The sequence below is a fragment of the Pelodiscus sinensis genome, chromosome 18, assembly GCF_049634645.1.
Source record: "Pelodiscus sinensis isolate JC-2024 chromosome 18, ASM4963464v1, whole genome shotgun sequence".
NCBI classification, from domain to species: domain Eukaryota; kingdom Metazoa; phylum Chordata; order Testudines; family Trionychidae; genus Pelodiscus; species Pelodiscus sinensis.
The window spans coordinates 1,049,124-1,065,102 of NC_134728.1; the positions used below are offsets into that span (position 1 = coordinate 1,049,124).

The 15,979-nt window shown below is 45.8% G+C and overlaps 1 protein-coding gene across 1 annotated transcript in view; it reads right to left on the reverse strand.

Moving 5' to 3' along the window:
• EFCAB8 (EF-hand calcium binding domain 8) overlaps positions 1-12,078 on the reverse strand; it is a 47,697-nt gene extending 35,619 nt beyond the window's left edge. The window contains exons 1-5 of the mRNA XM_025180021.2: positions 11,673-12,078; positions 7,223-7,280; positions 4,574-4,748; positions 2,982-3,100; positions 2,667-2,770 (exon numbers count right to left, since the gene is read on the reverse strand). Coding sequence (XP_025035806.2) covers positions 2,667-2,770; positions 2,982-3,100; positions 4,574-4,748; positions 7,223-7,280; positions 11,673-11,749 — 533 coding nt within the window. The 5' untranslated portion in view covers positions 11,750-12,078. The remainder of the gene's footprint in view (positions 1-2,666; positions 2,771-2,981; positions 3,101-4,573; positions 4,749-7,222; positions 7,281-11,672) is intronic.
• Between the last annotated feature and the right edge of the window lie 3,901 nt (positions 12,079-15,979).

Below are 15,979 nucleotides of genomic sequence, written 5' to 3' on the forward strand. Positions count from 1 at the left end.
TCCCCACCCTGCACTGCGGCATATACAGAGAAGAAAATGCCTGAGATGAACTGGCGTGTGTGGAAATACACTGAAATCCAGGCACCTCGTGCGGGACTTGTATCCCCCCCCCCCCCCCCCCCAGCCACAAATTGTGAGTCTTTGCTACTAGACAAAGTCTGTGTGTGCAGCTTTAAAAGCCCTGGATGAAACCAGGCAGACTGTCTCTTCTGACCTTCCAACCTAGGACTGCAATAGTTACAGGGACCTCAGTTCTGTGAGGCCACTTATTCCCTCACAGGTAAGCGAACGGGCTCCCCAACATCTCCTGGCTCTGGAGTGTGCTCCCCCCGCTGGTTCCTCAATCACAGGACTTGTTAACCAGCCGTTCATGCAGAGTTCACCTGCTCCCAGGCTCTGTGCAGCATGGCAAGGCTCCGGCCGTGCCCTGTGGGTCCTGCGTTTCTGGGCGGTTACTGTTTGCCTCAGAGGCTCGCTGGGACCCTCCACCCTGCCTCTGACCTTTTCTAGAGTCCAGGGTCACAACTTTCTAAGCCATTTTCATCAATGACATCAAAGCACCAGAGGGAAAACCCTCCGTAATCCTGGCCTTCCTTTCCAGAAGCAGACTTTTCAGTGGTGTGGGGAGAGTTGGGGGAAACCCGGGCCCACCCGCTACTCTGGATTCCGGCCCAGGGACCTTAAGTAGCAGCAACTGCTGGGTTTTTCCTCTAGCCCCAAGACAGCAGCCTTTTCCCCGGGCCACTTCCCCAAACGCTCCCCTGGTATCTTCTCCCAGGTGCCTGAGTGAATCTTTCCTGCTGCAGCACAAACACTTTCCTTTTTGCAGTCCTCAGCTCTCCAGCAACGTACTTCCTCTCCTCAGTCCTTCACTCTTCTCCTCCCCTCCCCCCTACCTTGTACCTGAGGGGAAATCTTTTAAAATAGCCCAGCAGGCCTTAATTGGCTGCCAGTGCTTGATTAGGCTGCTGCTTCAGGCAAGCTCTTAACTAACTAAGGTGTGTTGTGAGCAAGACACAAGGAGTCATTCTTCCGCTCTACTCTGCGCTGGTTAGGCCTCAGTTGGAGTCTTGTGTCCAGTTCTGGGCACCGCATTTCAAAAAAAATGTGGAGAAATTGGAGAGGGTCCAGAGAAGAGCAACGAGAATAATTAAAGGTCTAGAGAACATGACCTATGAGGGAAGACTGAAGGAATTGGGTTTGTTTAGTTTAGAAAAAGAGAAGATTGAGGGGGACATGACAGCAGTTTTCAGGTATCTAAAAGGGTGTCATAAGGAGGAGGGAGAAAACCTGTGCATCTTGGCCTGTGGGGATAGAACAAGAAGCAATGGGCTTAAACTGCAGCAAGGGAGGTTTAGGTTGGACATTAGGAAAAAACTTCCTAACTGTCAGGGTGGTCAAACACTGGAATAAGTTGCCCAGGGAGGTTGTAGAATCCCCATCTCTGGAAATATTTAAGAGCAGGTTAGATAAATGTCTAGCAGGGATGGTCTAGACAGTATTTGGTCCTGCCATGAGGGCAGGCGAATGGACTCTATGACCTCTCGAGGTCCCTTCCAGTCCTAGTATTCTATGATTCTATGACCTCAACAGAAGTCCTGTGGCACCTTCTAGACTAACAGATTTATTGGAGCATAAGTTTTCATCAGATGCATGTAGTGGAAATTCCAAAGGCAGGTATAAATATACAGGCATAAGAAGAGTACCAATCAAGAGTAAGGCTAGCGATAACGAGGTCAATTCAGTCAGGGAGGACGAGGCCCACTTCTAGCAGCTGATGTGGAGGTGTGAACACCAATTTCCACCTCCCTATCAGCAGCTATATTTATACCTGCCTCTGGAATTAACACTACATGCATCTGATGAAGTGGGTCTTTGCCCACAAAAGTTTATGCTCCAATATATCTGTTAGTCTAGAAGGTGCCCCAGGACTTCTTGTTGTCCTTTGCAGATTCAGACTAACACGGCTACCCCTCTGATAACTAACCTCAGGTGCCTGCCGACCTTGATTAAACTGCCAGAGATGGTGGCTACGTATTTAGAAAACAGAGAACAAGCTCCCAGTGGGGCTGCCCTCCACCGAACTATTGTAGCAGCTCTCCTTGGTCTGTCACAGCAGGTAGGGGGAAGAGGGATGCATGGGGTGGAGGGGCTAATGGAGTTGGGGCAGATTTGAGCTCAAACAAAATGAAGCCTGATGAAAGCACGTTAGCCATATTTCACCACATTCACTCTGTTATTCATCATAGCACCAACCCCCAGAGGTATCACACTTGCAGGTCTGAGAGGCACTTTCAAACGATCTCCAGAGAAGAGAGTTTCTCATGCTCTGGTTTGTTGCCATAACAGCAATAATCTACCGCGTCCCTAGTTATACTCAATCTCCTATGGAGACTGATTCAGCCCTGAACGGATTCCATCTCAAACAGCCATTTCACCTCCACGCTTATTTTTAATCGCAGTTGCTCCTTAAATGATTACAGGCTAGTTCATTCAGCCTCTGCCATGTGGGAAGATGTGCGTGTTTGCTCCTTGCTGTTGAATACCTTCATTCACAGAGACGTTTTTCATGGCTAGGATTACCCAAGACCACACTAACCCAGGAAGCGAAACCCAAGGGGGTGTAATGTGGATCACTCCGCAGAGAGCGATGGCGAAGAGCTTACACTGGAATGGTTTTCATGGGTATCTGAAACAGCAGAGGCGATTGGCTTCTTAGCATGTCATCCTTCCCTCTGTACTCTCGCAGTACATAGTTCAGGTACTCTTCCTGCGAGAGAGCGCAGTGACGTCAGCACGGCATGAAAAGAAGAGCAGAATTCATTTCTCACATTCTTGGGGGCTGGGGGATACAGCAAGAATGACTGAGGCCCCACTGCCTTCTCCCAACGGTACACAAAACTAAATTAAAAAAATAAATCAGGAAATGTGTGCAACTGCTACACAATCACCGCTATCTTTGATTAGCGCGCAGGATTTACCCAGCTCACGGAGCCATCACAATCCGTGTCAATTTTCATAAATATGATATCAATATCTTCTTCGGTAATATAGTCAATTATTTTCTTCATTGCCTTGCGGAATTCCTTAGCATCCAGCCCTGAGAGAACAAGCACAGTACACTCAGCCTTCAACTTTTCCAGATAATTACATCTATAAAAAAAAAACTGAAGAGAGCACATCAAAATGGTAATTCAGTATCAAAAGCTATCTTTTCCTCCCTCCAAAAAACATGGGAGCAGATGTCTCAATAACTTGTGCGTACAAAAATAGAATTGGGCATTTAATTTGCTCATGCAATTTATTGCAACTATTTAAGGTGCTGCTAGACAACTTGCTGTTTAAGTTTTTACTGCAACTATGTAAGTCACAGATGCCATTGTATGCCAAATGTTTAAGTTAACAGTTTACGTGTGCAATTTCCCAATCTGCATGCACATCTGTGGTAGTTGTACACATTGCCAGGAACCTAATAGGGGCAGAAAGTCTGGTGCTAAGTCTACAAACTGAATCTGGAACAGAGGCCCCCTAAGACTCTCCTAGAATGTCTAAATCCAACTCAACTCAGATCAGTGCTCTTGCCCCTAGACAGTATTAGCCCAAGTTTTATTACCTACAGGTCTTGGCTCAGTGCCTAAAGAAGAGAGCAAAGCCAGCATACAGATTTTCATGGAGAGCAGGCAAAATAAAATAGGAGGAAAATAAGGGGAAATGCTTTTGTTTTTCATCTAACTTTCATTTCAGTTGAAGTTTTCCAGACTACTCTATTGTCACTTGAACCCTATTGTGTCTGCTGTTAAATAATCCCACGAAACCCACATTTATCATTGCAGAAAAGCCAGCCTCCTGGGAGTGGCAAGACATGTAGATCTCAGACATGCTATGGACAATGTCTAAGTCAGCCAGTATTTAAACTTGGGTTGCTCTTCGGAATACTCAGAGAACTACAGCCAGGATTAGGCAGGGAAGTTCAAACTGGCATCTCTTAAAGTCAAGCTACAGATCATCTCTTCCCAAACGATGAACAAAGAACTCAGCTGTGAGGAAAAAAAAGCCCCTACCCAGGGGAAGGTTCATATCTAGACACATCTAGAGAAATACAGAATTAGGAACAGGAAAGCTGGGTTTTACCATTGGCTCTGACCTGTTGCGATACCTCAGATTAGTTACACATCTTGTGCCATCTGTAAAATAACCTCATAGTGCCACAGTGACAGCGTGAGAGACTTAACTCATGTTCATAAAGAAAGCCAAGAGCTTCAGCTGGAAGATGTTATGGGCACACTAGTGTCACTGTTGCAATGTGGTTTTACCGCTCCATTTAAACCAAACTTAATCTAAAGAGTGGTAAATTTGTTCTCTTAGCTTGCTGAATATTAAGCCTGACTTCTGTACCATAGAACTATGGGCCAGAAGCCCACATCTAACAACTGCAGAAGAGGAAATCGGTCTGCTTCACTATATAGAAACCCAAAGCTATCGTCAACCATGGGCGAGTCAGTCTCTCAACTCGCCAAGAGGAGTAAATGACTATCTAGAAAGTGAAGTGGTTTGGGAAATGTGGCCTCATCACCTCCACTCTTGTCTAAATCCGCTTCCCGGAACAATCGCTCCAGTTTCTGCAAATGCTCATAGTTGATCTGATCCTCTACTTGTTGTGCACGGGAGGTGTCCGTGTGTTCTGAGAACCTCAGTACTGGCCTGGAAGAGAAGACACTCGAGCCAGCTCTGTTCAGAAGTCCAGTGATCTGGAAAAACAAGAGAGTTGGGAATCAAGATTAGCACATGCAGAGCTTTTATGACACCTGAGAGAGGCTTCTTTAATTGTATCTTACTTAGAGCAAGAGCAGGAGGACAACAGAGATCTTATGAACAGTAACTGGATGAGAGCATATCCGGAGAAACAAGAGAAATGGCCCCCTGCTCCAAGAACCTTAGAAACTGATGGTCCAGTCCTGTAAACTCTTCTTCATGGAATGAGTCCTTACTGTTGATCGTAGCCTATCAGGGTTGTTCCCCACTCTGGCACTCTGAGTGCAGAAGGTGGGGGCCCTCAAGAAACCTTAAAAAAAAACCACACCCCCACACCTCGCCTCCATAGGCTTCTGCTTAAAAGCTCTCCAAGGTCACAGATTCCCTGGCCTTGGGAAATAGCTGCTACCACTGAGTGAAACAAAAGAAAAAAACCTTTCTTCTTGAACCCAGGAAGAAATCACTTGGACCCCCAAGCTCTTTTCATAGACTCATACAACACTAGAACTGGACGGGACCTCGAGAGGTCCCAGAAGAGAGCTTGGAAAAAAGAGAAACCAAACTGCAGTCTTTTGGTAGTTGACCTCTCAGTCTTAGGCAAACTCCTCCTGTTACCTTCTAGGATACAAGAATCAAATCTTCGCCTTCAAAAATGTGATTTTATTAACAAAATAAAAAGATCTACTCAAAGCATACTGGCTTGCTAGGTGTTACAGAGCAACTAAGAACGAACAACAGATCAATAACACAAAAATCATAGCTCTTAGGGCTGTAGCTTAATGGTGAGCAGGGGAGGGAAGGCATGGATTCACACAGAGAAGTGTAACCAAACAGCCACAAGAAAGAAAAATACCCCCGTCGTGACTAAATACACCTTTTCCCTTATTTACTCATGATTGCTTCGTGGTTCGGTCCATTACCATGCCCCTGTAGTCCTTGGAGGCATGGTAGTCCTGCCTGGGTTTAAATCATTCCGTCTCTCAACTCCTGGCTTAACTCACTCACAAAGAAAGCAGACAAGGTATCTATGTACAAATCAAATTTCAGCACTGTATCCCATTGGTTCTTCTGGCTCCCTGCCAATACCCCTGCTAGCTACCTGAATTTAACCCTCTAGTCACTGGCCAGCACTCCTATCCATCACATAGCCCCACAGACCTTAATGGGGGTAAAGCCGTGACAGGGCAGAGACCACACAAGGTCTTATGCCCCACAACTCTCACGTCAGCCCCATTCCATTGCTACAATACAATTAATTTTAAATCACTTAAATCTAGGATCCTACTTACAGCAACCACTTAACTCCCTTACATGGAGGGCTTTCCTGGCTGGGATACAGCTGGCAAAGCTAGCTCTCTGCCATCATCTGCAGGAGATCCTAGCATAAGGGGGCGTGTCACAGACAATCCCAGGAACAAGCAGGCATGACTGAAGATGGCTAAGCTCTGTCTGTTCCCAGCTGCTGCACTGGCCCATCTGCCAATTAGCACAACACTTGTGTTTCAATCCGTGCTATGAGAGCTGGATTGGCCCCTTGCTGGTCCAGGATAGGAAAGGCAGAAAATGAGCATGTCCTAGGAAGACATGTGACCATATCACCTGGTACTGGGATTCCATTTTGACCCAGGTATTTTTTCATGAAGGGGGTGGGGGTGTAGAACAATTTCTGCACCCGCTCAGCATCTGCATAGAATTCAGCCCAAAGCAGCCATGAACAAGGCACATTGTCGTTTCAAAGTAAGAGCACAGTCGTAAGTTCAGCCTTAAAACAAAATATTTCCCTTCCCCATCTGATGTCATCAGGTAAATGTACAAACATTAAAACTAGCTTTTTAAAAAAATTGATCCTGGCCAGCAGTTTTTATTGGCATTTAAATCCAAGGAAAAAATATAACTGGATGCATATATGAAAGGTGACAAAATACTGAACTTGAAAGAAGCAGGGATATCATTCAACCTTCCAAAATACTGGTGTGTACGGTTAAGAAAATAATACACACATCAATCCTGCTTCATTTGCCTTTTAGGAACAATTGATAACAGCCATTTTTTATATCACACTGGCTATGTCTAAACTGCAGGCTTCTTTTGGAAGTAGTTTTCCGGAAGAGATCTTCTGAAAAAACTTCCTCTGAAAGAGAGAGTCCACGCTGCCAAAGCAGACTGAATGGAAGCTCTCTCACATGGAAGCTGTGATTACTATGGGAGGAATGGCCACCAGGGCACCTGTGCTTTTTCCACTTTTCAAAAGAACTCCCTCCCCATCCACACATGTCTTTTTCCAAAAGATCTCTTTTGGAAAAAGGCTTCCTCCTCATAGAAAGAGGTTTACCAATGTTGTTCGATTTTCTTTCAAAAGAACACAATTGCTGTGTGGACGTAAAACCAGCCATTTTTCCGGGAAAAAAAACCAAAACCTCTGTAGCGTAGGCATACCCAGTGTCCATCAGTACCATTACTGCTCATTTACCTTTTGCCCCATTTGATCCTGTTTAAGGCTTCCTTTATCTTCAGGTTCATTGTCCACCCTGAAATGTTAAACAGATAAAATGTGGCTGTATTTGCTTTGGGTGTAGATATTAAGGCTGTAAGCCTTTCAACCCTTAAACGGCTACTCATGTTGTGACGGTTTCCCCTACCCCCATGCTTTATGAAGTTTGGCTTACGAATATAAATATGCATAACTCGAAGATGCTTTAAACAAAATACCTCATATAACCTATCCATTTTAACATTTCGATCGGCTGGATCTGTATCTCCTGTTTTGGTGCATGCACAATACGATATTGTTTATTGTTTTAAACGTGCTAATGAGAGCCATTACTGGTGCCCCCAGCCTTAACGAGGTGAGGCCTGACAGACAAAAGCCCTTCCTAAGCGTGGCAAAGGGCGTTCTTTGTAGAAGCTATTTTATGTTTAGCTAGAAGCCATCTTGTATATCAGAAACCATTTCAGCTTTTCTCTCAAGCACGTAAACCAAAGTAAACTTTGTCACCCCATGAGAAGAGGCCTACAGGATGGGCTATTGGTATGTGTTAATTGGGCTGGTTGGGACAAGAGATGTACTCCCTCGTACCTGTCCGCCATCTTGTTAATAAGGCTTTGTTTTTCCAAATTTAATTGAGGATTTCTGTAATTGAATGCCCTGACGTCAGACTGTTTGGCTAAGGGTATAAAGATACTAGGATTAATTGTATTAGCAGCCTTACTGGGCCCGGCTCTGCTGTAACCATGTTTGGCTCATGCTGTGCTTTATTAATTAATAAAGCTGTTTGTTAGCTGCCTAAACACAGAGGAGCGTGTTTTTGCTTCGACAATTTGGAGGTTCCACCGAGATTCCTAACGCGCCACTTGCCCATATGGACGGACCGGCACTCCACTTCCAAACCTCTCAGAGCGCTCAATAGAAGGTAAGGAGATACCTGTTATAAAAATCTCCTGGTAAGGGCTTAGGATTTGGAGTGACGGCCAGCCATCGGGGTAAGAGGAGCTACGGAATTCAATTTTGTGGAGCGGCTAGCATTTGTTTGTCTGTCTTTGTCTATTAGGCCTGTCTTATGTGTCACAGTTCCAAAAGGGCACACCGGTGTCTCTAGTGAGGCAGCCATGCGCCGGACCCTCTGTGTTCGGACGCTAAAAGCTGGTGTGGTGCCATTACTCTCTCTCGGCACACGGAACTGTAGGGAAGCTTTGTCGTCTCACTCTGTTATTTGTGGGCGTAGTACTGACCTCTGAGGCTAACCCCAGGCCATAGTACCCCATTCCGCCAGGCTGTCTCCAGGCGCCAGGACGTGGTGTTCTGCCGGGCTGGGACGGGTGCCGGAAATCCCTGCGAGCCAGGTGGACCTTGAGTCCAGTGCCTCGCAACAAAAAGGGGGGGGACCAGAGCGAGCAGGCGGATTCTGATTCGGTGACTTGCAGAAGGTGTAAGCAGGTGGACTTTTAGTTCGGTGCCTTACAGAATTAAGCATGCGCAGAAAATGGGGGTAGGTCAGTCTACAGGAATTCCAGTGCCTTTATAATAAAAGCCTTCTGGTATAAAATCCTAATAAAGTCTGATATTAAGTGCCGGGTGTCTTAGGGCAGCGTCACTTAATAAAAACCCATGGAAACTAAACAATAAATACAAATGCATCTAAATGTAAAAAACTGTAAAAAAAATGTAAAAAAGCAGCATGTTTTTGCTTCGACAGCATCGTGGACCCAATGCTGCATTTCACTTGCAGGGGGAATAGGTACAGCTTAGTGGCGATGGCTTTTGCCATTAAGTACCCAGAGGCAGCTGCTCTGTCCAATACAGAGGCAGGGCTGGAGTGCACAAACTCTAAGTTGGGCCTCCCTGGGCTCAGATGTGCAAGAGGAATGGAGGGACAGTCTTTCTCCACCTCAAACTCCAGTCAACTGAAGTAGTGAGTTGCACCTGCAAAAGCTCATGACCCCAGCTACGTCCTTTGTTCGGCTCTAAGGTGCTGCAGGGCTGTGTGTTACATTTTTCCAGCTACAGACCAACACGGCTCCCCCTCCGAAACTCTCATCCTCGGTCAGAGGCCACATCAGCAAGTAGGTTTTCCTGCCCATACTGTAATTGCAAGATTGCAGCACACAAAATCTACTAGGCTAGCCCCCCCAGGCTCTGGCATGCAAGGGGAATGCCTTTCCTCTCCTCCTGTGGGGGTCACGGCCGTGAGGGTTTTGTGTGTGTAGCCCTCTGATTTTTAGGGGGGGGACGACGACACAGTGGCTCCTGACCGAAAACAGGTTCCCCACCCGATTTAAGTGGTGGGAAGCTATCAGCCCTTTGTCTTCAGCTGACCTAGAAAACCCTGAAAGGATGCAATGGGCTGAAGAGCCAGGCTAGGGTAAAAGTCTCTGAGCTGACGATTATAACTGAAATAAGAACAACTCTTTAGGCTAAGAATCTACTTGAAGTCTTTGGGTGCGTCTAGACTGGCATGATTTTGCCGCCTGTCTACACTGGCTGCGAGTATTTGTGCAAGAACACTGACTTTGTAATGTACAAAATCAGTGGTTCTTGTGCAAATACTGACGCTCCCGCTCAGGGATAAGCCCTCTTGTGTGAGTATGCTTGCGCAAGAGGGCCAGTGTAAACAGCAATGTTAATTTCTTGCGCAAGAAAGCCCGATGGCTAAAATGGCCATCGGAGCTTTCTTGCGCAAGAGAGCGTCTACACTGGCACGGATGCTTTTGCGCAAAAGCAAATCTTTTATGCAAAGGCACATGCCAGTCTAGACGCTCTCATGCGCAAATACTTAATGGAAAAGTTTTTCTGTTAAAAGTATTTGCGCAAAATCATGCCAGTCTAGATGCAGCCTTTTAGTGACAAGGAAGCCGAGCTAGTTGCAATTCATTTTAACTTAGTAACTTACTTTGATCTGTCTGTTCTCACTTGCAACCACTTAATCCTACTGTTTGTACTGAATAAAAATACTTGTGTTTATTATCAGGCCCCCTGTAAATAATTGCTATCTGGAACAGGCCGTGTGCATCGTTCTTTCATTGAGGGCAAACGTCCTCATGAGTTTTCCTTGTGTAAAACTTACACACAGAAAGATGGATGTGTTTGGGGGCTTGATCCCTTTTGGAGGTTAGTTTCTTGTGTGCTGTGCCCCAGGCCTGCATTCTCCCATAGCTGAAGTGGTTCATTGGGTGTGTTTGTCTGCAGGAGGTGGTAATCCCAACTGTGCCTTGTCTGGGGGAAGACCAGAAGATCTGGTCAAGCAGGACAAGGTTGTGGGGAGCCCCAGAAAACAAGAAAGCAGATGTCAGTGGCGTGATCAGCACACCAGGGAACAATCCCAAGGGGTCTTTTGTGACTGACCCCATCAGCCAGGTGTTAAGGTGCAGTAACATAACCTGAGGTGGCACATGACAATCTCTATGCTGATTTAGGTATGGCAGTAGGAGTCATTCTTACTGCAGAGCTATGTTATCCTGGACTCACACCTTAGGACTGTAGCTACAGAAGGCTTTGATCATGAGAAGATGCTAAGCACCTTGGCCTTGAACCGAAGTCATTTAAGGCCTAATTTTCAGACAGATGCAGCTCTTAGAGCCCAGATAAGTCAACAAGAGCAGCATGGGCAGATCTTTAAACATTTTACAAGCTTGAATTAACTTTCACAATTTCCCAAAAAGGTAGATACATTTTTATTCCCATTTTATAGATGGAAAAACTAGGGCAGGATGGCAGTGGCCTAACATTAACTCACTACACATCCTAGCAGGAGGCCAGATGGAGAAAGAGGAGGGGTTACTAGGATGGAGGGTGGTTCAGACAAAGCCCTAAATCAGGGGGTGTCCAAACTTTTTTCAAAGAGGGCCAGATTTTATGAAGTGAACATGCGTGAGGGCCGACCATTTTGCCTGACATTCTTTGAACCATTAACATTAAACGCAAATTAACTATTTTATGCAAAGTTTATTGCAAACGGCATACTTTTCATTTCGTCACATGGACGACAAATCTAAACAGGTGTTAAATCACTCTGCCTTTCATATCTGAAGGCCAGATGAAAAAAATCCAGGAAGCTGAAATATATGTCAGGAACATTGTAAAGTACATTACATATTATTGGTAATAAAGGTTGTCTGTCAACTTTTAAGTTCAAAAAATATGAACAGGAACATAACACCAAGTATACATGTTGTGTCCAAATATATTTATAACTGTTTTAGACCAACTGACATTAACTGAGATTTTACAATGTATTCATCTCAATACATATGGATTTGCTGGGGGCCATAAAAGATAGATATTGCCAAATTACCTGTGGGGCCGTATTAAACCGGAACACGGGCCGCAATTGGCCCGCGGGCCGGACTTTGGACATGCCTGCCCTAAATCAACTAGATATTGTGAGAAGCAAAGTTCTGTAGGTCTCCTGTCTTCCATTACTCACCAGGCCACAGAGGGATGAACACTGACCCTGGGAGTCTCCGAGACCAAAAATCTGCCCAGCTTCTCAGAAGTAGACATGTTCTCCCGGTTCCTACTGCATGTCCACTGGGGACTTCCAGCCCCAGGCCATCTGCAAACTCCACTATGATGTCACCTTTGGATTTGTGACATCATCCACAGAACTGAAGACAGACTGCTTTCCCCAGCCACCCATGGAAGGGTTCTCTTCCTTAGAAAGATTGGGTGGAAGTCTCCCTGCCAAAAAGCTCCAGATCAGCCCATTTCTCTCTTCCCCCTCTCAGCAGCTGAGGAGGAGAGAGTCCATAACTGCTCCATAAAGAACGCGGCCACATATGCTACAGATGACTTGAGGCAGGGGCTCTAAAGGCTCTGCAGAACACAAGAGGAACATAAGCGACGAAGAGTCCTGTGGCACCTTATAGACTAACTGAAGTGTAGGAGCATAAGCTTTCGTGGGCAAAGACCCACTTCGTCAGATGCAGACGAAGTGGGTCTTTGCCCACGAAAGCTTATGCTCCTACACTTCAGTTAGTCTATAAGGTGCCACAGGACTCTTCGTCGCTTTTGCAGATTCAGACTAACACGGCTACCCCTCTGATGAAAGAGGAACATAGAGGCCATTACCAGGGATTTATGGCTTCCTTTTCCCACCTGTTTCGAGCTCTGTTAGGAGAGCAATCTCTGCATTGGATCCACAATCAGAATGCCCATTGGTCTGTCATTAAATCCACCCCTTTCCTCCCAGTGATGAGGCGACAGAGAAAGCCAAGTTGCAATGAGGTTTGTATGTAGATTTTTGGAAGGATCACACTTCAGTCATCCCCTCCATTTCAGTCGAGGTTATATTGAGACCTATGTCAAGGTCATCCCACATTATTTAAAGTGTGCTGGATGAGCCTTTTCTTGTGCAGATTGAAACTCCCAAATCTGGGAGACTCTGGTCTGGCAACATCCGTAGTCCAGTAGAACCACAGATGTTGCTGAACCAAGCCCGGTGGAAGCAGGGCCAGGGTGATTGGGCGGCCGCCGGCAGGAAACACCTCCCTCCCCCCCCCGGTTGAAGCAGGGCTGGCAGAGGTGGGTGGCCCCAGCCAGGGAAACTACAAAATCCCCTGTGGCAGCAGGGTGGGGTGGCTGGGTGGCCCTGGCTGGGGAACCTCCAGCAGCAGCAGGACCGGCAGCAGCTGGGTGGCCCCAGCCAGGAACTCCAGGGAACACCCTGTGGCAGCAGGGCTGGCAGAGTGGGGAGCCATGCTGGGCCAGCTGTAGTGGTGCAGGGAGCCCCAAGGAGAGGAGCCCTGGAGCGGGGCAGCCAGCAGGGAAGCACTGGCCTCCCCCAGTCCAACAAACTCCCTGGTCCGGAATAGCTCAGGTCCCAAGGGTGCTGGACCAGGGAGGTCCAACCTATATTTCCCCATCAGAACAGCAGTAGATGCAGACAGATCCTGAAGAGTAAGAGGCAATCAGTTTATGAAATTATTTTGCAAAAGGACACCGCTCGTCCAGGGCCTTGCTGAAATTTCTTACAAAAAAAAAAAAACACACAACCACACACAGTTCCTGTTTTCTACATTTCCTGACAGGTCAGCCACATTTTTAAAAGGCTGCTGTTTGAAAGCGAGCCAAGCTTACTAAGCTGAGAAAAAAATCCCTTTAAAGAGGACAAGGCTGTCTGACAAACGCAAGTGTCTTCCAGATCTCTTAATTATGGCCTGCAGAGAAAGAATGGGGTTGTACCAATATTTTGCTTCTATACGATGTAGAAATAAGGTGACTGCTTCAGCCCTAAACCAAAAGTTCCTCCCCTTTCCCCCCTCCCCCATCTTAATGTCAGGAAGGTTAAAGTTAGCTGTGTAGCGGTATTGGTTGAAGCATTTCTTGGACAATGCAGTGTTGTGCACTGGAAGTGCTTAGTATTTAGATAAAGATTCAATATCCTGATCTTTTTATCAAATGATTTTGTTCTTCCAACTATTCATTCAGCTATGTGAATGAAATAGGGGGGCTCCAAAGTGAGTTTTAAACATCCTGTTCCCTTGTCTAATATGAAACCTAGAGACTTTGTCCAGGTTCTCTCCAGCAGTCAAATACGTACTGTTCAACATACTCATGAAGAAGCTGGGAAAGGAGGTAAACAGTAAGTTGGAAAAGTTCAGATAAAACAAAACTACTATCCTGAGCAGCTACTGACTGCAAGTCAGCAGATGAAATTCAGTACTGATAAATGCAAAGACTGCACACAGAAAATAACCCCAACACCATCTACAAAATGATAGCCTCTAAAATGAGTACTTACCACTCTCTGAAAACATCTGATCAATGTACAGCAGCAATCAAAAAAGCAAATATAGAAGAATGGTTGAAAAGGTCTGGTTTTCCCCACCTCAAAAAGGATATAAGAACATAAACATAAGAAGAGCCAGACTGGGTCAGACCAAAGGTTCATCTAGCCCCGTACTCTGTCTGCTGACAGTGGCCAATACCAAATGCCCCAGAGGACGTGATCACAACAGGTAATCCTCATGTGATCTCCCCCCCCCAACCCCCCCACCCCCGGCTCCCACTTGCAGAGAAACAGAGGCTAGGGATACCCATTCCTACCCATCCTGGCTAATAGTCATTGATGGACCTAACCTCCATGAATCTAGCTAGCTCTTTTTTGAGCCCTGTTAAAGTTCTAGCCTTCACCGCATTCTTTCGCATATTAGAATGGCCATATATTAGAATGAGAAAGATTCAGAGAAGGGTGAGAAGTAATTAAGGGCATAAAACAGAATCCTTACTGGAAGCATTGTGCTTAGGGGAAAAAAGTGATTGGGGCTGGGGGAAGGGAGAGAAAACATTCATAACTTCATAGAACACAAGAATGAGGGGGATCACCCAATTAAATTAATAAGCTGCAGATTTAACACAAACATATTTCACACAAAAAAAAACTGTGGAACTCATTGCCAGTGGATGCTGTCAAGGCAAAAAAAATATAACAAGGTTCAAACAACTAGATATGATCATAGCGGGTTCCATCAATGGCTATTGGCCAACATGGTCAGGGATAGAACACCATGCTCCGGATATCCTGAAACTCCCAACTGCCAGAAACTGGGATTGAGTGACCTGGATGGACCACTCTGTTGAATATCTATGTTCTATTCATTCCCTGTGAAGTATCTGGCACCAGCTTCTATCAAAAATGTCCTGTCCACTGCCCATGCTGGGCCAAACTACTCTTATGAATGAACCCTGAAAGCTGATTGGCTTGTAAAAGTGTTTGTATCCTAAACTTGTCAAAGCTGTTCCCCACTGTGGCATGACAAAAACAGAAGTGGCAGCCTGCAAGAACACCCCAAAACCTTGTGTACAGGATTTGGTACAAAAACTTCCCCCCAAAATCCTAATACACGGACTTTGGGGAATCTGCTGTCACCACCCAAGAAATTCCATGAAAAATCAGGGAAGAGATCACTTGGGAAGTTTCTTCCCTAAGGTGAAGCTTTCCCCTTACCCCAGCCTCCATTTTGCTTGGAGTTGGGAAAAACAGAGGGGACCCAGAGACAGACATTTCAAGACACAAAAGTAAACCAGTACCAATTAAATTAGAAAAAAGAAAACAAACTTATCATCAAAACAAAACTACAGTTGCAAGCACAGTAAAGGGGCTAGATGGAAAGAGCCACCAATTGATTTAGATACTCAGGGAGACCCCCCCCCCCCCCCCGAGCAAACAGCTTTCGTTACAAAGAGGGAAAAAACCACCCTTAACTCAGACGTTCATTCCAAATTTCCAAACAAGGAAAACAATAAATCTAAACTTTGCCCTACTTACACATTGCGAGAAGTCTATTCTTGAAGAGAGACAGGCCTCCCATCTCCTTCAGTCTTGGAAGAAATCACTCTGCTTTTCAGACAAAGGAGGGAAAGACTCCTTTGTCCCAGTTTGAAACTCCTACCTGTATTGTTATTGGCATACCACCCAATACCTGGCTAGGTACAGGAGACATAGTTAACCCCTTAATCTCCAGGTGCTGGTCAGCTCTCTTCGTTATGACACTGTTTGTATCCTAAACTTTCAACACACACTAGGAGAACTGCACAGTTGAGAGACCAAGGGGCTAATTGATCCTAATTGAACAGTAGCATCGCCAGAAGACCCCTAACATCAAGCCTTCCCCTCTCAGGGTAAGATCATCAAGGTTCCCCAGTAAGAATAAGGAAATGAAGCCCATAAGAAAGCTAGAATGCCAGGGGCAAAGTGCACACTAGACCCATCCAAAACCAGCACAGAGACTT